Source organism: Parasteatoda tepidariorum, chromosome 10 (genome assembly GCF_982258835.1).
Source record: "Parasteatoda tepidariorum strain Cologne lab strain chromosome 10, Ptep-v5.0, whole genome shotgun sequence".
Taxonomy (NCBI): Eukaryota; Metazoa; Arthropoda; class Arachnida; order Araneae; family Theridiidae; genus Parasteatoda; species Parasteatoda tepidariorum.
The window spans coordinates 51,380,139-51,404,898 of record NC_141764.1 but is presented as its reverse complement, the minus strand read 5'-3'; the positions used below and the strand labels follow the sequence as shown (position 1 = coordinate 51,404,898).

The window sequence follows — 24,760 nt, the reverse complement described above, 5'->3', positions numbered from 1 at the left end:
AGCAGTTTCAGAAAAATATTTACTTACCAATTCAGAATTTTTTTTTTAAGTTTCAGAGGTATAAAATTATATTAAGAATGTATTTGTTTTTGTACAGATATTATTAGTTGTGATTTAAGAATTATGTCCAAAAAAACTCATCATGCGAATTGAAGAGATAGGTTTATGAAGATTTTAAGATCATACAATGAGGATTGCTATTGAATAAATTAATGCTGTTGTTAAATGTGATAGTTTCTTTCAGAAATCTTAATTAAAAAAAATGTCACTATTAAAAGCCTTTCAATTAAAGTCCAGTAATATTAAAAAACAAAATCGGAATGTTTAATTTAACTCCCAACTAGCTTTTGTAAATTATAAAATTCGAAAAAAAAAAAAAAAAAACATTACTTTGAAAAATAACAAAATGTATGTACAAATTTTTTTTTCTATATCGAATTTCTTGCAATTATTTATAGTGCATAAAAACAAGAAAGTATACGAAAACTATGATAAAAGATAGCAAAACCTAAAACATAGCTTCTTAACCTGTATATCATGATTTAAAATCATGCAGTAGACACACCCAAGATACGCCAACAAAGTTACTTATAAATTTCATTGATTAGCTTGCACACAAGAGCAAAAAAATTGGTACACAAATGATTTTGTGCTTCAAACAATATAAAACACAAAAAATTGTAACATGTAAATTTTTCTCTTATTTATTTTTACAAGTTAATAACAATACACCAATGAGCATGATATTCTAATAACTCTTGGTCAAATAATTTAAAAGTCATATGCTTATTAAATTTTTTTTACAAGTTAATAATGAAACGTCAATGTGTATAATATTCTAGTAACTTTTGGTCAAATAATAAAAAATTCATGTACACATTATTTCAGGCTCACTATAAGGAAAATCAAAAAACTTTGATCAATTACCTGATATTTCTACAATTTAAAATCTAATATTTTTTTGCCATCAGGATAAATAGGAAATTTTTTTTAAACAACTTTTCTCCTACATATTGAAACAATGTGAATTCTACAATTCTTTTAGCAAATTAAACTCCCAGCAGTTCTGACAATATTAACTAAAAAGTGAGATATTCAATTTATTAAAATATTGTTCTAAGTAGATTTATATGATGCCAAATATTAAGAGCATAAGATAAAAGAAATAAAAATCTAATTTCAAATCCTTTTTCTCATCAAATTGCTTGCTTAAGTAATTTATTATTCAAGTTCATTCAAAGGAAAAAGGGGCAACTTGGATTTTATCTGAACTTATATAATATATCATTGTACCTTAATATGCAAAATTATAAGTTCAATTGTTGTTCATTATTTCAGAATTATAAAATAAATAATAATAAATAAATTAATAAATAAATAAAAAAAAAATAAAGGGAAGAAAATATTTTTTTAATCAGCTATTTAATTTTAGAGGCTTATTTATGCAATAGGAATATTTGTTTTAATCACACTCTAGTTAAATGACTATTTTCCTATAAATGCATGTGTCATTGTGTTAGTAAACAAAAATGTCAAATGTTAGTTTTAACTTAGATACTTTTAGTTAAAAAATTAATTTCAAAAAGTATATTTGTGATCAATAACACATTTATGAAGAGAGACGTACATACAACTATTGAATCAGTAAAACCTGGTTTGATAAATATATATATATATAAAATAATAATCTTTTACTTGGATATGACTAATGCCTGTAATGCTGTGGGAGTGCTTGCCAATGTACTTCAAACAAGTAGAAAAGAACAGAAAAGAGTATGAAGTTTTTTTTTTTAATTTTAGATTTTTGTACTTACTATTTTATTTAAACTCATTTAATATCTACTAAATACGATTACTTTACTGCAAAATATCTTTTTTACTGACTTCCCACAATCATAGCATAACCTGATATCAAAAGCTTGCAGCACAAGTGGCTCATAACTTTAAGTGAATATTTTCACCTCAGTAGGATTTAATTTCCAAAGCAGAATACATTTATTTTTGAGCTAGTGGCAAGAGGAACAAAAAGTCAGGCTTCTTGTAAATAGAACTTTAATAAACATCAGTTTAACAATGTTCTGTGAATGCGACATTTTATGTTATTTATATCTACAAATAAAAGTTAAAAGATCATATACATGATTTACAATTTAAAATCTACAATACAGAGTAAGGTTTTCTTATATTGCTATCTATGGGCAACTTAAAATGAAACAAAATTAAAAGCCAGACACAAGCTCTTTAGATATAAACACAGATCATAATATTTAAAAGCATTACTTTTTGTAAAGAAAGAAAATCAGTATCTTTTCTTTATTTAACAATGACCAGTGGTAGTAAAAGGCTTGACCATCATTTAATACATGCAAAGTGTATGAGAATTAGCTTCTTGATTTTAACACACATAAACACTTGAAAGAATTACAGTAATCTCTTATCATGGTGGGCTTTCAATCGGAAATATTCTACATTTACACTAAAACATGAAGTAGGCAATGTGTAATTTAATTAAAGCTCAGATCTTGTTGATATTTGCAATATTTATTATGGTTGTTACAGACTTCTTTTTTTTTAAGGATATTTTTGAGATTCAGGGATATTGGTTTTTTATATGCATTTCTTACATTACATGATGTTGTACGGTCTATAAAGATTATATATATATTTTTATATCTTTCATAACATATAAAATACTAGTATTTTTTCATATTTAAATATTTTTTGGCATTTGATCACTTTTTATAAGAACTTTTTGTAATATTTTTGATATTGGTTTGGTATCGTAACTCATATCTTTGGCAACCTTGTTTTACATTCATGTTCATACTTTTCCTATTTAAGATTTCTTACATCAGCGAAAATTACATCTTGACTTAATATAATTATTTTAATACAATTATGTGCAAATTTAGGAAAGAAATAATTCAGACTGAAATTCTTATTTAAATATGAGGATTTTTAAAATCATTTTAAAAGACAACTAAGAAAAGGAAAAAAAGTGAAACTAATTATTAAAACTTCTTCTAAAAAAGGGAATCTAAACACCATGGAAGGATCCTTCAAAGAGAGAAAAAGAAATTTTTTAAGTGGAAATTTAAGTGAATATTTTTCAAACTCATCAATGGTCAACAAAAGTTTAATGTACAGCTTGGTTTGGTACCACTAGAGTTTGATACTGTGAAACCAGTTAAGCGACCTTCAGTCCAACTTGACCTTAATGACTAAGCATTAAACATGTGAAAACAAGCAAATTTCCCTTTTATAAGTTGACTACTAGCGTAAGTGGACTATCAAATTGCTACTATACAAGTGGTCAACTTGCTCAAAATACACTGCAATGACAATGGCATGGTAGCAGAGGATATTCTGGTCATAGGATCTGAGGATCAAGCAACACGACTAGCTCAAATGTGTGCCTAAGTTATAAAGATAATGCTCTTGCTGAGTAACACACTTTTCGGAAAGGGAGAGCTTGGGGCGGGCTTTCATTGAAGCTACCAGTATTGAAATGAAAATCAATATGCATGTCATTGGAACAAAAACTGTATGTATTTCTCAAGGAGGAGTAATAATTTGAAATAAAAAATTGACTAAATTTCCTCCAAATATAGATATACTCATTAGGGTTTCAGGAATGACAAGAAGTTTTATAACAGGTGAACTAATTATCTCCAATGCGTGACTGCAACATCAAAACATGCTTGTAAATTTTAAGAGCAGGACCAAGTTTGATACCTAATCCAGTCAGAACATCATTCCTTTTCATCAGTAGTAGGGAAAGACCATCTATTTCCTGAAATAAAGATGATAAATTCAACTTTGTGCAACTGTAAATATATATATATGCAGTGAAACCTAAGCGGACACTCTTAGGACCAAAAAAATTGTCCACGAGAGTTGTCAGTTTACAGGAAGGGTACCCTAATAATGAAGTTTAACACTGTAAATTCTTTTCAATGATATAGAAATAATTAAATAATCTACAATAACTCTCTATAAAGATATTTATATAAACTTTAAAAAATATTTTTTTCCATACAAATATTAGATTAGATATAGATTAAAAAGTTTGATACAAATACATAATTCTGGATGTAGCTACAGATAAATTAATGTAATTTTCCTATTAACACAAATATTCAAGTTAGTCATATGATACCGAATAGGAGCTTGTAGTCCCTTGTCGGTTTCAATTATTAGCTTTACACCCTCTAACACCAACCTATCACTTGATAAGTAACATGGCGCAATTCGCAGGAGAAAAAAAAGAGAAAGCAATGCTTACTTGTAAGGCACGAAAACCTATGGAGTTCATATATTTACAATTAATTATCAATCAAGTGTCTGAATAAATGTTTTATTTATAGGAATACCTAAAAAATTATATTTCTGCTCTCTTTTTTTTTTGCCCCAGCTGTATTAAATTCAGACTCATAACATTCCAGGGCAAAATGACTGTCCGCCTCTGGTTACGGGAGTGTTCACTTTGAGGAGAATGTACATAATGGTTCATTCATAGAAGATTAACGGGGAATCAAAAATATGTTCGTATTTCAGGAGTCTCCACAACAGGAAGTTTTACTGTATATAAATAGCACAATGAATTTAATGATATAAGATATCCAATTATGTACTTTTTTTAAAGACATTTACACTTTATAAAATATATACAATACTAAATTAATTTTAAATACACAACAGCCTTAAACTGAATCTGCAGATGCATATATATCATGTCAGGTATGTAGATGTTTTCAGAAATTCTAAATAAAGAGAAAATACACAAAAAGAAAAAAATCTGTATATATATATGCAAACACAGTGGAAAATCCCATATATGGAATTGTCAGGATTTTGGCAAGCTGGAAAATAGATTTTTTCCAGATAATAGGTCTAACATAAGCAAAACATCCTTATTCAATAAAAAAATAACAAAAAGACGATAATTAATGTCAACTCCAAACAACAATGTGGTTTGTGTGGTAGTGTTTTTGTTACAGATTTCCACAAGTTTTGTGCACTCTAAAATTGAGTGTGTGATTTGTGGCGATAATGAGAAAAAAATAGGCATTTTTTTTTTGGTTGCAAGTGAAATGCAGAATTTAGTTTACGTGATAGCTTATTTCTTTTCTTTAGATTGTAGAGGAAATCGGATTAAAAGTGAACAAAAATCGGAAATCTGGTAAAAATCATAAAGAAGCATAAAAGCGGAGGACTCTCATTCTTGCAGACTATATTTTAACAGGTGGCAAATGTTAAAAAAAAAGAAGCCCCCCCCCATTTTGATGGTTAAAAAGTGTCCGATAAAAGACTCTGATATGGGAATTTGTATATAAATATATATATATTTTTGATCGACTCCTGAGTATTTTAAAAATTCTGTAATTATTAAAATGTTAATTGGATTGAAATCTGAGCTACATAAAGTTATCGATTCAAATTTCTGAAACAATTAATTTCTATCGTACAAGATTTAGTAATCCCCAGCTTTTAAAAATAGTAAATGAATCACTACTAACTCTAATAAAATTTCATGATAAAAAAAATATAAACTTTTTTTTCCTTCACTATATTAAAAAATTTGGAAAAAATCAGGTAGAATGAATAAGATATTTCAATCATTTATTTTGGCAATTTTAAAATTGTCTAATCCTGATGGTTTAAGAAGGGGGAAAAAAAAAACTAAATTTTGTGGATATGTGAAAAAGTAGCAGGTCAAACAGTTCAGAATATTTCCAACATAATTGTTTAGTATATTTCACACATTTTCAGCAAATAAGAATTATAATAAAACTCATAGTAGGATAAAATATTATTAATAAACTCAAAAAACTCAGCAGTAGAATAGAAATAATAAAATTCAACCAAGTATCGAATCAAGAAAGTAAATATTGTATAATCTCTTACATTTATGCCAAGTCCTTTTCTTTTTTTTCTAATTACAACACATAGATGAACAGCAAAAGTTCACATTTATTTCAAATTTGAAAAATGCAAAATTGCCAACAACATGCCATAGGTTTCTACAGCAATTTAAATGCATAAAAGTATTCTTGCTTATTAGCAAAAACATTTTTCTCCCTCTCATCCACTTATTTTAAATACATACAAAATTAAATCTCCTTCTTAGTAAATTTACATAGTTGCTAGGGTAAACACTTTAAAATAGAAACACGGATATTTTTTATATGAACACTAAACGAAAGTATTTACTGGAGAAAATCTTAAAGAAAATAAATAAAATAAATACATGAATATTTTTATGCACAATTTACACAGCACTCAAATAATAAACAAAACTCTCAATTGAATGTTAATGAATACTATATAATGATAGAAAACATAACTTACTTGCTCTCTAAAAGCAAGAGCTTCATCTTCAAATCCAATAAATCTGAAAAATGTCTCAACATTTTCAATGGACCATTTTTTTGCAACAGGAATTAATGCAGGATATTGTTCCAGGCTGAAATACAAAGTATAATGAAAATTACAATTTTAATTGAAATCTTTACATTATTATGACTGTATCCTCTAATTACTAACATCACAGAGACACAACAAATATTTAACTAAATTACCATTGCTGCATCCCTAACTTATGGTAAATTCAATTTTTGTAGAGGTATTTGAGTGTACTGGAACAGAATGTGCAAGACAATAAATTTTTTTGCATTTTAAAGAATTTGTAACTGAAACAAAAGGAATGATAAAACAAACTAAAAACAAATGAGGTGATTTTTCTTTTTTAGTAATTTTATACAATTTTCTTTAGGACAACGTTTACATAGTAGAGTTCAGAAACTCTCAAAATTATGAAACAGACCGAGGCAATCAAAATTAGTTTAAAAACAAATAATATCTAAATATCTAGTTCAATTAAGTCAGAGTTTTTTTTTTTTTTTTTTTTTTTGGTACTAATATTTTCACAATCAATAAGGAAATGCAATGCGGCAAAAACTAATAGATTTGTGATAATTTTACTCCTTTTTTAATATCATTGATAACAGCACAAAATTATTTATTTCTCGAGTTTTTAATTTAAAAATGGATTGACACCAAATGCAATAAGGGAAACATTTCTTTTTTCAATGCCACATTTTAAAAAAATATTTTTTATAATAGATTGAAATTGTTTTTATATATTTATTTTCAGAGATCTCCCTAGAAATAAAGAAGGGCAAGGCGCTTTTCCAAAAATAAGGTCACCTTCTACTTTGTAAGGCATTAATCTAGCTAAATATATTGATTATATTTAGCTAAAGTAATTCCTTTTGAAACTGAATTAAAAATGCTCAAATAAATATGAGAAACAATAATATTCAATATTAACGTTGCCGTAACTATTGCAAATTAATTTCAGGCTATCTGAAGCTACAGGTTTCTTCTACAGCAATCTCTTTCTTAAATTAATAAAAAGAACATTTTTATATAAATAAAAAAAAGGACAGCATTTTTACAGAAAGGGCAAAGAGGGTTCATTTACCATCGTGAAAGGGCAAGCAGGGTGGGTCACCCTTTTAAAAACACTTAGAACATCCATATTTTATTAGGCTGTTAGATTGAAATTCTGACAGTGAAACAGTTCTTTTGTTTTCAACACTGCTAATTTTTTTTTCATTGAATTATTCATTTATTTATTAATTAATTATTTTTAAATAAAGAAGGAAATCATAAAAAAAACTTTATTCTAGGAAACAGAAGGAAACTGACCACATTGTGAGCATTTTGTAATAGATAAATATAACTTTGTACTGTTAAATTTTTTTAAAAGAAAAAAAAACACAAATAGATAATAATTGGTCCTAAGTAAGATTCTAGATTGATGGAACTTGATTGCTTTTAAAGCACTGCATTGTTTCACTTCTTTTTATCAAATGATTATAAGAGCGATTGTTAGGAATATAAGAGTGATTGTTACATTCAGTAAGGGTAAAACATGATTTGTAAAATATTTTTTTAAACATTAATAAAATTAAACAACACACTGTTGACTATAATGAATTATACTTTGCTCCAAACTTTAAACATATTGGATGCAGTAATTAGCTTTATTGTTAATGGTGACAATGAAAAATATCACTACTGTCCCTCTGGTGCTTTATTATTTGTTGAATTAATTATTTTAAAATAAAATTAAGTACTATAAAAATAGTCAGCAGTTGACACTTCAAAATGAAAGCATAAAATAGATTTATTCATTAAAATATAACAAAATTTTAAAAGACAAGCAAACAAAATTGTGTAAATATTTAAAATTTTGTTCAGAAAACCATAATTTAATATATTATATACCTTATTTAGTATATGAATTTTTACCAAATTTTAAATTTACACATTCAATAAATAATAGAGAAGCCTGGTGGCTGAGTGGTAGCGCTTCACGCTGTCGTGCCACAGGTCCCTGGTTCGTTCCTCGAGCCCGGCAAGGTTGACTCAGTCTTTCATCCCTTCAGTGGGTCGATAAATGAGTACCAAGCATGCTTGGGAACTAAACACTGGGGGTTTCGCGTTCGGCTGATCACCTGACCGGAACATCTGCTCCAGCCCAAGGTCAAGAAAACTGAGATAGGTACAGTAGGCCTTGGCCCTCTATGGGCTGTCCCGCCACTGAGTTTAGTTTAGTTTTATAAATAATAGATATATGTCTAATTTGTTATTCCTCTACAAGTGAGGGGCATTAGTCAATGTAAGGGACTTAAAAGTAAAAATTAACTGAAATAGCAATTCAATTAAATTTATTTAACTACTTATTCAAATAGATAATTTACTTTTAAGATACATTATTGATGTCACATCGAATTTTTTTTCTTTTCTAACTCTTTCACAAATTGCATTAATTGTTTTAAAATATGCTAGGCTGAAAATGGCCCAGTTGGTGTAATTATTTTGCATGAAATTTTAATTTTAGACATTTCTGGAACACTTAACAATACATAAACCTGATAACTGACTTATGTTTAAAAACCTGACCTTTGTTTAAAAAAATAAATTACTCAACAGCTTCAATTTTACTTACTTATTTTATTTATTTTCATTTTAAAAATATTTATGTAAAAATAAAAAATGCTAATGTGTCTCAAATACTCACTTTTATTTCCACCATAAAATTTATTTTTATTTAAGCAGAGACAAAATATTGAAAAATAGTATTTTGTTTAAACATAATTAATAACCTCATAATGTGTTCTAAGTTACACAAAAAAAATTCTGAAATTACAAATGCATTTTAACTTGCCTTTTATGGAAACCTTCTTTGTAAGGCTGCAAAGCAGACATGGCCTCTAAATCTTCAACTGAAAATAAAAATAAACTAAATTAGCAGCAACACAATAGTAGTCATAGGAAGAAAGCGGGCTAATGAATTTAAAGACATACTTGATATAACTTTTGGCTTAATTTTTTGTTTTTCTTTGTCCACAGATGTATCACATGTACAGCACAACCAAGTACCTAAAATTTGTAAAGGAAAAGAGATAAAAATTGAAACTTAACATAGATATGAAATTTAAAACAAATCTAGACCAAGTTTTCTAGCAAAAATCAATGAATGATTAAAGATTTGTATAAAAAATTATTTTAGGGAAATTTGTTAGTTGATCCCATGCGGGGCAATACTTAGGTGATCAGCTTTTGGTGGACAAGTTTTTTTTTTTCTTAAATAAATTTTTATACTATGCATTAATTCTAGTAACCGATCTATTTTTTAAATTTATCATGTCTAGATAAATTCAATTTTGATACTTTTTCAATAATAACTAAATATTTTATATAAAAATTCCATATATCTTAAGGGAGATAAGTCATTAGAACAAATTATGATTTGTTATATTTAAAATTAATGCTTTTTCGATATTATAACTTTGATTGAGTTGAAAGATTTAAAAATTTACAAAATATACCTATTTAGTAAATTTTTAAATGTTTTTACAGAGTATTGAAAATTATAAAAACAAAATATTTCTATTTTAATGGTAGGAAAATGAAAATAATAATTTTCCTATATTATTGATTTGAGGCTATTTAAAACTCCTTAAAAAGAAAGTGGGGATGTAATGAATATTTGGGCCACTATTTGGCCGAATGTTGTGCTAAATGTCTGGCCAAATATTCGACAAAGTTTTATTTTGGGAAATTTGAATAGATTTAATAAAGAATAATCTAAAATTGTATTTTTTACTGTTATTAGAAATAGTTTCTACACATATTTGTTAAGTTCCAAAACTTGTTAATTTAGGTTCTGAAAGACAAATGGAAAAGTGAAATTTTTTTGTTTTGTTTTTGATGTTTTTATGTTCTGATAATAGTGCAGCATTTTAACAGAGTGTTTCTTATAGACTTTATTCTTTTATTGTAAAATTTTTTCTGCTTGGTATAAGGCAGATAAAAATATGGCAACATGGAAAAGTCAAATTAAGATTTTTAATGTTTAAATTTTTTGTTTTGGTTTCTGTTTAGCTTTTTCTTTTTTAAAAAAATTTATTTTTATAAACGTTTCTATTATGGTGCAGCAATTAAGAGGGTCTCTAGTAGGCTTTATTCTTGACTTAAAAAAAAAAAAAAAAAAAATAGAGTAATTGGAAAACTGAGATGCTTAGCTTTAAAAAATTAAGACAAATTTTTATTCTATCAGTTTTGCTTTTGTAAATAACATTTTTTATGGGTGTTTTCAAGACAGCACTGCATTTTTCAAAGCGTATATGACAGACTATTATGGATTATTTTTTTATTCCTTCAACTTAACCACTTTATTTTTTTTAAATAGCGGTTACTCAGTTTTTCATTTATCTTAAATATTTATATTATAGTTTTTTTTTTTTTTACTTTGCCTCATAGGATAAATAAGTTTTGATTATTTTTCAATAATTACTTAACTTATTTATATATGAAACTATTTATACTTAACTATATACATATATAGATAAATCATTAATATTTATCAATGATTTTTATTTAAAAAAAGAAAGGTTGCTATTCGGCAGCTGAATATTCAGCATTCGGATAAATCACTATTCCTTGCATCCCTAAAAGAAAGTTCTCAAATAAAATTAACAATAAAAGAGAATAAGAATATTAAGTGCAACTTCTTTTTTCCGCTTAAAACTTATTTAATATAAATATTCTCAATTACATACTTTTGTATAATTGTTTATTTATTAACATATTTTATTACTTATTTATATGTCATTTCATATTAGTTTATATGAATCCAATATTTTAAATGTACTTTAATTTTTTTTACATGCATTATGACTATTATCTCAAGTTTTTGACGTCAAAATCTATTTATACAGGGGTGCCACTCTAAAACAATTTCAAGACTGAACTTATTTTTTGACCAAATAACACTGTCTAGCGTTGTTTAGCAAACTTTCAGAAATTTATAACTCACTGATATCAAAATTTACCTTTCCTTGATAATAGCCTACATCAATCATTTGATTATTTTTTCTAAAAATGTTTTTCTTTATTTTAAGGTTATATTAACAAACAAAATGAAAATAACAGCTAACCTTGTATATATTTTTTTTACAACTATTACTGTACAACCTGAAACCATTTATATCTCTATTTTTCACTTCACTGTCACTTATCTTTTGTTCCAGAGCTATAATTTCCTTCCTTTAAAAAAAAAAAATCTCGATTTAACTTTGGTCAGCATGACAATATGTTAGGGTAGGGGAAGCAAACTCTAGCAGATTTAGATTCAGTAATACAGTACAGAACCCGTTATCCAGAAATCAGAAAACTAAAAAACCGGAACGAAATTCGTAAATTTTCCCGCCATTTAAAAAAAAAAAATTTTTTTTTTCCTCATAAGATTTTAGGATTTTTCTTTCTTTTTGGAAAGATGTTTACCTCACTATCATTTTGGAAATAATCATTAGTGTATTACTTCGTTTTTTCTTCTTTTTAAGATTATTTCCAAATATTATTTTTTTAGTTGGGTTTAACAATAAAAAAACGGCTTTTTGTAGTGATTCAGAAAACCGGAAAAATCAGTTATCCGGAATAGCGATGGTCCCGATCGTTCCGGATAATCTGTTCCCAACTGTAGTACAAATTTAATTACAAAGTAGAGGAAGTTCAATCAATCCCATTTCTCAAGGCTTTAAGAATAAGATTTAGTGAAGCTGACAAAAATAAGATAAATATAAGTCCTGACATCATTACCATATCATATGTTCTCATTAAGATATATTTTTTATTTTGATCAAAAATGTTTTTAAATTTCTAATGAAAAAAGAAAGAAAATTTAATTAAATTTATAGAATTTATTAGTCCATTGATTTTTCGTAAGACTGATTTCAGTCCCCAGGACTGAAGAGTGGCACCCATGTTTATAATATATAATATATTGAAAAAAAATTAGAGCAAGCTCTATGTAGAATATATTAATTATTTTTTTTTCTAAATAAAAAATATTTTAAAAAAATTTAATTTGTATTTCATTTACATTTGATAAAACCACTTTAGCAGTCTTTTAAACTGTAAAATTTTGAAGAACATATATATTATTTTACAATTAATTGAAATACATTAATAACACAATAGACAAATACATTGCTAAAAAACTTGGTTTTATATAAATTTAAATTAATAAATAATGTTTAATTTATTAATGACAATCTAAATATGTTTACCTGTGGGTTTACTTGGCACTATGGGATCATGGCAATTTAAATGATAGCCTTTAAAACATATGAAGCAAGTCAATAAGTTTTCCTAAAATAAAAACAACCACTAACATATATTAATTAATCAAAACTTATGAATAAATTAAGCAACATATGGATAAATTAAGCAAACTATAAATCATAAAATATAAGGAAATGAAAAGAGCAATAAAACTAGTGAGTATAATTTTTGTTTCTATGCGATTATAATATATATAAAGTAGATATCCTTTATAGTGCGTATTAGATAGATGCTTACTGTGCACTAAAATCTTATTCATTGCAAGTAAATGTATAGCAATTCTTTAACTTTTATAAAAGAGTTATTCATTGTTTTATGTCTTATACTTAAGATCCTTTTTATTAAAACAAAATGATGAAACAAATTCTAAAAAGGCTTTAAAGGATATACAAAAATGAAACTTTATAATACAATACACGCAGAGCCGGATTATACCTTTCGTAGGCCCTAGGCACAGAGTCGGATTATACCTTTCGTGGGCCCTAGGCATAGCCGTTTTTGGGACCTCCCCTCCTCCCTTGTTTTCAAAATATATGCTAAAACTTTCTTGCATATTTTTTTTAACATTTTTATTAATATGGATTTTAATTTACAAATTTGTTTATCGAACTTTATCTGCAATACCAACATACTGCCGATATTGCAGTTGATATCGATAATACAATTATGATTAGTTCGATCGATAACTATGTTAAAGATAAACTTGTGAATACTTTTCCTAACGTTCACACTGCATTAAGAATATATTTGTCGATTCTTGGATAAAATGCAGAAGGAGAAAGATCTTTCTCCAGATTAAAATTGATAAAAAATTATTTGCGTTCAACAATGAATCAAGATCGTTTGGCATCGCTCGCACTTATGTCTATTGAATACGACATTTTGCGTAGTTTGGAATTCGACAGCATAATACAAGATTTTGTTGAATCCAAAAATCGCAAGAAAGTAATATCATAAGATTCAGCAAAATAATTTATTACCGAAAAATATTAAATTTTTATTTGTATCTTCATAATTTTGTGCAAAATACACTTGTTGTTTTTAAAGCGAAATTATTTTTGTCAACAAATTTTTTTCTCCCAAGTTTTTCGTAGGCCCTAGGCACGTGCCTATATGTTAATCCGGCCCTGAATACACGACTAAAATTTTTAAATTTGCATTATTAATACAAGTTGGCAACCACATTTCAAGATTTAAAAATAAGATAGCCTTTTCCCACCTCACATGCATAATTTGCAGAAACACCACTACAATGGAACATTATAACTGTCAGGCATAGAACTCAACTTTGAAATTCCTTCACCAATCAATCGGCCACAAATATCCCAGTAATACATATTCAGATTTAATGTATTCCTAACTGAGAAACAGTTGGTTTATTGATTTAATTTTATAACCATTTTTTTTTAGATAATTTTCATTCTATAAATGCTGTTTTAAGATTAAATTTTTCTTTATGAACCATTGTGCAAGATGGAAAATAATTGTTCTCTGAAATTTTGCTTTCTAACAAAATTTGGATTACTCAAGGGTGTAATTAATAAGGGTTATATTTTAAATTGCTCATTATTTTTTATTTTTTCGCTCATGTGGAATTGCTAGTTTGGCAATGCTAGTTTTAAAGAAATATCTATAATGAATTGCTTTATTTTAATTTATAAAAGAATAATGTGTTTATTTAAATGAACTAACAAATATGGCAAGTATTTTCCTCTTTAAACATATGTCATTAACAATATTACTCATTAATAAAATTATTAAAGAATTAAAATGAATGCAATTTAAATACCTATGTACTGATTCAGTAATATATATATATATATATATATATATATATATATATATATATATATATATATATATATATATATATATATATATTCATTTTATATTCCTCATAGATTGATTGTCTTACTTTATCCAATCGAAAAAATAAAATTATTTTTTTGAAATATCAAGAATTATTAATTAAAATAAAATATTTGCCCCACAATGTTATAAATACTCTAATAATATATCTCAATCAGTAACTTAACATATTTCAAAAATGTGTGATTTTTCTGAAAATATTTATTTTGTGTAAGTGAACTTATATATTGGTTTAATATTTTTAATATGCTTTACATTTTGACAAACAGTTTTTTTTATTTAATTAGCAATATTAAAACATTTTGCCATTTTGTTATTTGCATCTAAAATTTGTATTAAGATTTCATTTTAAATTTAATTACTTGTACTTAGAGTTATAGCAATTTTTTATAGTAAGAGACCAAGTAACAATTAGTATTGATAAAGAAGAAAAAAATTTGAACTATTAGGAAAAATACTTCTTCTTTAAACACTGAGAATAATGTCCTTAATGATTTAAATCACACATCATACCACCCTTTGAATCCCATAAAACAGCTGCAAAAAATTTAAAAGAGTTTGAAAAAAAATTTAAAAATTATGGCAGATTAGAAAAGATGAAATGAGAAAGTCTTTACTTATAGATAAGGTATTATTTTCAATGAAAAGAATAAAAGATATAATTTTAGAGGGAAAAAAATATTTAAGTTATCTTCAAGAATATGAAAATAATTATCAATAAAAAAAGGAGTTTAAGAATAGAAACTCTATATTTCTACATTGATAGTTGCAGTCACAAAGATGCGCTCAATTACAACTTTATATATTTATCCAGGGTTTTACCTGAAATAGGCTACCACATACTTACTCTGTTTAGAACAACTCAACCCTTTTTTTTTTAAAAAATAAACTAAATAATTTTAAAAATGCTACAAACTTTTTCCGTTTGCTAATCCAATTTATTAATTTTGTAAAAAATACATTTCTCTTACTAAACCAAAGTGAAATACTATTTTCATTAATTTTTTAATATTTATTCAATTATATTAAAAAATCGACATACCTTTTTCATCAACCCATTTTCTTAGTTTAAAAAAAAAAAACTTAAAGAAAACACATGCAATTCTATTATTTAAAAGAACAAGACAAAATTAGGGAACTTTCTATGTTTTAATTCAGAGAGAATTAATAATTTTAAAATTTACTTACAGCCTACTTTATTTTCCTTAAACTAACTAAATAATTTTAAAAATGCTACAAACTTTTTCTATTTGCTAACCTAATTTATTTAATTTTATAAAAAATAAATTTCTCTTATACCAAAGTGAAATATGATTTTCATGAAATTTTTTTAATACTTATTCAGTTACATTAAAAAATTGACATACCGTATATTCCGGCGCATAACGCGCACCCGTAATTTCTAATTACTTTTTTTAAATTTTAAAATATACTCTTCGTATAACGCGCACAAAAATTTGGATTGTACATGTGCAATATCTCGTCTTTCAAGATCGTAAATAAAAAGTATTTTTCCCAATCTTTTGCAAAAATAAAAGAACTGAATTTGACATGTATGTGAGGGTTGAATTGAAGGAGCAATAATGTGATTCTGGATGGACAAAAATGGTGTTAAATTGTGGGTAAAAAACATCTGGCAAATCCGTCCTGGTTGCGTCAGAAAACCACAAAGCCTTTTAGAGTGGGACATGTTTAGGTCCCACCTTACAGATAATACAAAAAAATTTTTAATTATAATACAAAATTTTTTTAATAATTGTAATTGATAGTGGAAGACAAATATAATGAACTATTTATGTAATAACGAAAATCAATGAAGTATATAGGTAAAGGTATGTTATTTCTTTAAAATAAAAGTATTTTTCTATATTTAAATTTTTTTAATCCATAATTTTTTATATTCGGCTTATACCGCGCACCCGCAGATTCCAATGTTATTTTTTGTATAAAAAGTGCGCGTTATACGTTGGAATATACGGTACCTTTTTCATTAACCCATTTTCTTAGCTTTTAAGTAAAAAAACTTGAAGAAAACACATGCAATTCCATTATTATTTAAAATAACAAGGCAATAAAATTAGAGAAACTTTCCACATTTTAACTCAGTAAGAAATTATTTTAAAATTTACTTACAGCCGTGCCTGTTTCATCACATACATGGCATGTTTTACAATCTGGACACTGCCAGTTTTGAGGCTGAGGGAATTCTTCATACAATAACTTAGTATACTCTAGGCAGCTAGGATGAGCTGGGTGTAGAAAATCTTACTTTTAGTTTGAACAACAGAAAAAATAGGTTTCTCTAGCAATTGCAAAACATTTTTCATATTACTTGACTTGATTACTCACATTACAAACAGGAAGAAAATTATTTGCATAAAGCTTGATAAATCAAACAATAATTTTCAATAGAAATGTCCAAGCCAGACACACTGAAACTAGCAACCTTACCTTCAAATCTTTATTAATTATATAGTTACATCTGGCAATTAGATGCATACCTGTGCAAAATTGCAAGTAAAAGATAAAACACCAATTGCCATTAACAACAAGAATACTCAAGTAATTGATGGATCATAAAGGTTTACTGATCTAGTTCGGCTTTGTATGTTCCAAGTGTCAACAGTTAAATTTAGCTTTTAATACCATTAAATTTTCAGGGTGGCCACTCAAATCCGATTTCAAATTTCCCTGATTTTTCCAGGTTTTCCAGATAAAAATCATAAAATTTCCAGGTTTTTGTTTCTTTTTTCATATAAAGTATAGGATGTGTACAAGAAAAGTGTCGATATTATAAAATATTTTATTCAAAATGTTATTTTTTTAACATATCATCTTGAAAAAAATAATTTATTTTGACAATTTTCAAGATTTTTTAAAATTTATTTTTTAATGTTTTGGTACAAAATATCGAATCAAAAATCATATTGACCAACAAAAGAGTAAAATTAAATATAAATATATAGTTGGTTCTTAAAAAAACATTTTTTTAAAATTAAAATATGTTATAAAAGGTTAAAATGAAATAGAAAAAATTAGCACTAATGCAACAATTGTAACGATTTGTCGACAAACATTGCTGTTAGCGATTGTAAAAAAATGTGTGATTGGTTGGTTTGCTGAGAAAAATAATTCAGATTTCTTTGATTGGGAGTAGAAAAGCTTTCAGAAAAAGACTGCGATATAAAATCTATTATTAAATTATAACCAACTAATTTTTGGAGAATTTTATAAAGTTAAAAATACAAAAACATTTTGTCAAAATAGAAAAAAAAATTACCACCAAAGCATTGGAACAAAGTTGAGCCATAAATGGATTCAGCCCAAGGAGAGAATTTTTTTAAAAAAAGAAGCTAATATCCTAATCCCTTTTTCCACCCCCACCAGAATCTTGTCTAAATTGCACAGTCCCATAGCAGTCAAAGGTTTCTACATTCGTTTAGCAACTGTGTGAGAATTTTATGTGGCATTCTAGTTTAACAGAGCTGTAATGGAGCAAATTTTGATGCAAGCAAAGTATAGCTAAGTTGATGATATTTCAACTGTTTGGCGATACATTTCCGTTTAAAAAAAGTGGGTATAATGGATGAAATAATTTAAATTAAGAAAATTAGTAAATAATTTAAATTAGTGAAATTAAAAAAATTATCAAAGAAAAATTTCCAGCTTTTCTTTAAAATTCCCTGATTTTTCCAGGTTTTTTCCAGTATAAAAAAATTCCCTGATAATTCCAGGTTTTCAAGGTTTTCCAGGTGGGTGGCCACCCTGATTTTGTAGTATATTTGAAACTTACCATATTTTGAGTATGTCAATAGATAAATTATATTAAGCCAAAACATCGAAAAAGGAGTAAAGACTTCATAGGAATTTTACTGGTTATACTAAATTTGGATTATTTAATAAAACATATTCAACTGTTTAACAGACAGCTCCAAAGTCATCTTAACGAAAGGAAAACTAGTTTCCGTAAAGTTATTCAATAAAAGAACTGTGCTAGGTGGATAAACTTTCAGATGAATTAATAGAATTATGGCATGAGTTAAAAGCTTCCAAAAAAAACAAAAAGATACTAAAATCAGACATGTGATTTAATTAGAATAACATTAAATACAAAAATAGCATGCTTTAGCAAATTCGTCAGCACATTATACGATGTTCATGTTCTCATCTGAATAATAGTTCAATAATAGTTTCTCATCTCTAAATAATAGTTTTTTGTTTCTTAATGAAAACTTGTCCTCTTTGAAAATTATTTAGTTTATTTAAAATACTGAAAAATACATAAGTAAAATGCAATATTTTTAAGACATCTTTATGAATAACAGTTAGTAGATCTAACTGGTACACATTTCAATTATAAATACAGTTTTGATTTAGTACATTTATAAAATAATATAGCACTTGCTCTGACTTCTTTCAAGCAAGAATAGTTTTCATAATACAAGTACGTTTTTAACACTTACACCAGTGATGAAGGAAAAAGAAACATAAACATTGACACCAGAGAGTTAATAAATAGATAGGGGATACAGATAGGAGGACTGGGAGATGTAATGATTTTGGTATTGTGATGCATTGTCACTCTAACATTGTGATATTTTGATACATCAGAATGTTTCACGTTTGATATTGTGTGATTTTGAATTCTTAAAGATTTTTTGGGTGATGATTGATTAAGGCAACTATATTCTCATAATGAACTCAGACCTCAGTTACCTAACAAATTATGTATAAAAAAATGCTATAAATTTGTCTAAGAATATATATAAATATTTTTTTTAAAAATCAATAAATTACATCAGTAACAAAATACATCAGTGACATAACACATTGAAAAAAAAAAGAAGCTGAACAACCTGCACAGTAGGACGATTTTGATAACTGAGAGATTCAAAAATGCTTCGATTCTTAATTATTCCAGTACTATCAGGATTCGTTGTGACAGTGTATATCTCTACTTGATGAGTCACAATGAAAGAAACACAGGGAAAAGAAACAACGATCGCCACGGTAATTACAATTCACTTATGCTCAGAAGAAAATGCTCTTTGTGCAAGCTTGCGGTCATAGACGCCCAACCGCGAGAATTACTCTTTAGGCGCTTGAAACCATTGAAACACTGTTTTAAAAACTGCTCTTTGTGCCACATGCAGATATCAATGTCTATAATGGATCGAGACAAATATAACACATAACGGGTAAATCATAATTTCCAATGCTTCGTAAAAAAAGAATGCCAATTCTAACATCGTATCGATGATCATTGCATAAAATTGATATTTTTCGATGCATTGCCCAGTCCCAACACATAAGTAAGTTCCTAAAATAAATATTTGTTAAAACAGATTTGTTGTTAGCTTCTTAGTAATTAAGAAACTACTGATACTTAATGCAAACTTAAAGCATAAAAATAATTTAGTCATGAAACTAAAAATCAGAAAACCAAGCTTAAAAATTACTGAAGTGTACTGATAATTTAGTAAGCAGACTAAGGATAAGTCAGGAAGCATAGTTACGAATAAGTCAACCTAAAACAAACCTTTTGTTCCACAATCTCGACATACTAACAAATCTTCAGGCTCCCCTTTCTTATTTGGATAAGCTGTCATTGAGCAAAATTCACACCGACTAGGTTGAGATTCTTCACTAGAATTACTTGAGTTCTCATGACAGCCAGCGTCAGAATCAGATTTTAAACGCTGAAATCAATAAATAAATGCATTACATTATAATAAAAAAATATCATTGGTTTAAAATTTATAAGAATTAATCAAATATAATTTCAAATGTTGCATGAAGATTTTATTTTAAGAAAACAAAATATAAAAAGCTAAAAACATGCTTAAAAATTACAGATGTAACAACAAATAGTGATTTTGTCTGAATATTCGGCTGACAAATAGCAACATTTATTATTTTTTTGTAAAATTTTTTTTTAAGTATTTTTAATACATAAATAAGTTTAGTATTTTAGTCATGGGAAAAAAGGAATAGGATAAAAGTAAAAAACTATAATAGTTATCCTTCAGAAATATTTAAGATAAATAAAAAACTAACAGCTATAAAAAATGAAATTGTCAAGTTGAAAAAATGAAAGAGATAAAAAAAATCCCCTTAATTCATAAAACTTTACTGCTAAAAATAATATTTTACCCCTCAAAAAAAGTATCCATAAATTGCTACAAGAAACATAGTCAATCAGAAACACTTTTAAAAATTCTGTGCTATCAGAAAAACGTTCATAAATACAAAAAATTATATATAAGAGCAAAACAAAAAATTAAAATCGATCTTAGTTTTTGAAAGAAAATTTTTTAAGCCGAACATCTCAGTTTTCCACTATCTGTATTTTTAAGAGTAAGTGAAGAAAAAAAAAATTAAGTATACTAGAAACCCTCTTAATTTCTGCGTCATTATAACATAAGTTTTCTTTGAAAAATAAAAAGTTAGAAGTCGAAACAAAAAATGCTCTTAATTTTTAAATTCAAAATTTAACATTAAATATCTTAAGTTAACTTTAAAGTGAGAATAAAAGAATAGCGTTCAATAGAAACATTCTTCAAAAAATGCTTTATCGTAATAAAAGCGCAGATAAAAAGAAAAGTAAAAATAGCAAAAGAGAAACAGAAAAAAATTTTTTTTTAGCTCCTAAACATAGAAAATCACAGTTTTCTATATTATCGGTTCTTACCGTACAGGAAAAAAAAAAGTGACAATAAAGGAAAAAAATCTATAAGAAACACCGATAAAATCCCAAGCTATAATTAAAACAGCAAAACAAAATAAAATAATATTTTCAGTCTTTATAACAAAAAATTTTGAAATTGTTGACTGAATTGATTTTAATAATTCCATATTAAACTATTCAAATTCCAAAATAAGAAAGAAAAAACTTGGTTGGAAAATACTTTGCTTGCTAATATACAGTAGTTTTACTGTGATGTACACTACATCACAAGATCTGCTTTCTATAAAAATAGTATCTCAAAATAAAATAATTAAAATTATTATCAGAGCTCATTCTAGGCAGAAAAAAGGGCAGGGTGCAAAAGCTTAAAAAAAAGGGCATTATTATTCAAAAAAGGCAATAATTTCTTTCTATGGGCTTTACACATTCTATTAAAAAACATTGTAAATTTTTTTTTCTACTTTACTAAAAGTACCAAAGCAATCATATTAATTACTAATTTTTATTAATAAATTAACATATATATATTGAGTTAATGAGCTAATTAGCTTAGTAATTTGTTTAAAATGCATGCATATATTAATAAAATAATAAATGTATGTTTTTAAGTGTCTGTAGTTATGATTTAAAAATTAAAATGATTAATTATAATTATGATTTAATGATAGTGAAGTAACTGCAAACTTTCAAAGACAAGTACAACAAGGGGATGTGATGGCTATTTTTCCTTTCCCATATAAATCTATGTATTGACAGCAATGACAAACTAAATAAAAAGAGTTGAAAATAAAGAAGGGCAAATACTTAGAGTTGAGGAAAGAAAGGGCAAAAAGGGTATGGAATCTATTACATCAGGGCACTAATTTACTTTACGGGCAACAGGTTGGATTCTTTTGACTAAAAGGGCAGCAGGGTGCTGCGCCCTGTTTACCCTGTCTAGAATGAGCTCTGTTATTATTATTATGACTACATAAAAATTTCGAACCATATTAAAACCAATTACATTAGTTTTAACAAGTTATCAAATTTATTTAACCTGTGGTGTAACTACCACTATAAATATTAAATACCAATTCACTAGAATATAAGACATGTTAACTTGATTCTATCCTGCGGTACCTTTTGATATATGAAAGTTGATATAGTCAATGATTAAGTTCTCAAATAAATAGTCAGTGCTCAAATAAATTAATAAATAATAACAATAATAAAAATGAAGCAAACAAAAAATAATGAGCAAAATGATATAAATAAACAAAAATGATATAAATATAAAAACAGCATAAATCAACTAGTGGTGTTCCTGGGGTCCGTCTAGGTTTTTCTGAGAGGTACCTATTTTGTGAAAATTTAGACATAATTTGCGAAAATTAAAAATTATATTAAAAAATCAACACAAAAATGTTAAAAATATGGATTTATCGTTTCTTACGGGATACAAAAATAAAATTTTAAGAGAAAGTATTTTGTGAAACTGCCGTTTCTCCTTAAGTTGAATTTGTGAAGGTACCGCAAAACGGTAGTAAATTTGACCTGGACCCTGTATTCGTTCATCGAATTCTATCACAGATAAAATTCTGGAAGGGAAGTTATGTGGCATAACTACCACCACAAAATATTAAATATCATTTCACTAGTATATAAGATATGTTAACTCGATTCTATTAATCTTGAGGTACCTTTTGATAGATGAAAGTTGAAATGGTTGAGTAAAACATGACCCTCAAATCATTGTATTTTAGCAATTGACATATTTATTTATCTCTATGACAAACATTTTAAAATAAAAGTATTTTAGTTAGAATGACATTAAATTTAATAGTTTATAAAATGATATGAACCTTATTAGGTGATCCATCATATTTTTTAAACTCTGAAGAATTTCGGCCCATGCTTGTAAAATCTGGGAGAACTTTTACTGGTACATATTCTCCACTCGGTAACTGATGAAGATTTCGTTTCTCAACTTCTTTTTCCAAAATAGCTCGCAAGGTAGCGAGATTCAAATTCGATTGCGAGTCTCTTTTCAACAGATATTGCTCGATGTCTTGAATGGATGCTTTCTTTGGTGGCTGATCTTTAGATTGCAAGGTTAACGCCCGAACAGCTTCTAACACAACAGATGAAATATCAGAAGAATTATAGAAACTTCCATAAAACTGCGTTTTAGTTTTGGCCCATTTAGCAGCGTTACGATAGCTAGTATTTCCCTTGTAGTCGACTTTCACAACAGTGCCTTCATTCACTAATCTTGTCAATTCTTCGTTAACAGCTGGACTTTTTAATCCATGTTTTCGCTCCAGCATATGACAAATTCTATCTAAATCTGGTCTAGCTTTTCGTTTTCTAAGTTGATCTATAGTATCTAATATTAAACCTCCACACTTAGTATCGCTCATTCCGGTTCGGAGTGAGATTCAGTAGGACGATTTTGCAATCATAAAAGATGCAAAATGAGCAAATTTTTCAAAGGAGAAAATAATACTTCATTATTAGAAGTTTTCTTACTCCACTAACTCACAAAAAGAGACATAAATATTGCAGGAATAATATTTGACAGTAAATTGTTTAGCACATGACACCGCCAATCTGATTACTTTTACTCTTTGTTCCTTCTATTTATCAGTTGAACGTTGTCATATACTTGTTTCTGTCCAGTGAAGCATTGCTTAATATTGTAATAGGTTGTTTCCTGACGTAATCAGGCGGTCGTAAACGGGGTAATTGAATCACGCTGATTCCAGTCACTGCCTGTGACTAACCGAGTGATTCTGAGGTGAAAGGCCTTTATAACGCCATAACTATTAATCCTAACAACTAAAATTTCATCAGATTCAATTCAGTATAAAAAAGTTCAGCAGTAAATGTATCTTATATCATATGTTAAGATAGCCCATAGATAATAACAAGTTTAAATAACTCCTGTCAAAAGTAATACTTTTTATTCATTAAAACACCATTTATCATTCTTTCTATTGACTAGTGAATAGTTTCATTTGATTCAACGTAAAGAATGAATGAATAATAATCGGAAAAATATTTGTCCAATCATAAAATTAGATGTATGTAAACAAAAGAAAAAATAACAAATGTTTGACTCCACTTATTAACCCCTTTTCAGCCAATGGTGCGTAATTACGCACCTTTGAATTACGTACATATTTAATGAACGCTGGATAACGCTTGTTGAATTACGTGCGTTAAAAAGGTGCGCTTAAGCGCACCATTTCAATAAATATGTGCGTAATACTATTAAAAAGATAATTTTCGAAAATTGTTTGGTTTTTCCACTGACAACAGAAAGGCTCCTGTGTGTTGGTAAGCAATGTGTCCCCTGAAGAAGTGCTGTCTTGCCAACACACATATCCTTTATTTTATTGCTTTTTATTACTTTTTCCTGCTTTAGTTGTTTGTTTGAATATCTAAATTATAATGTTATCGAAATTAAAAATTAAGCAAATTTGGTTTTGTTTTTTTCTGTATTTGTAAATTAGATTCATTTTC

At 27.0% G+C, this 24,760-nt stretch overlaps 1 protein-coding gene across 1 annotated transcript; it reads right to left on the bottom strand.

The window, feature by feature from the left end:
* Nucleotides 1-2,035: 2,035 nt before the first annotated feature.
* Nucleotides 2,036-24,034, bottom strand: LOC107447380 (histone acetyltransferase KAT6B). The gene is made up of 8 exons (XM_016062280.5): nt 23,098-24,034; nt 20,108-20,267; nt 16,702-16,817; nt 12,645-12,726; nt 9,379-9,453; nt 9,239-9,296; nt 6,352-6,466; nt 2,036-3,793 (listed from the first exon to the last, which is right to left on the bottom strand). Exons 1-8 carry the CDS (start codon nt 23,653-23,655, stop codon nt 3,662-3,664), a joined length of 1,296 nt encoding a protein of 431 aa, XP_015917766.1. The 5' UTR covers nt 23,656-24,034; the 3' UTR covers nt 2,036-3,661.
* Between the last annotated feature and the right edge of the window lie 726 nt (nt 24,035-24,760).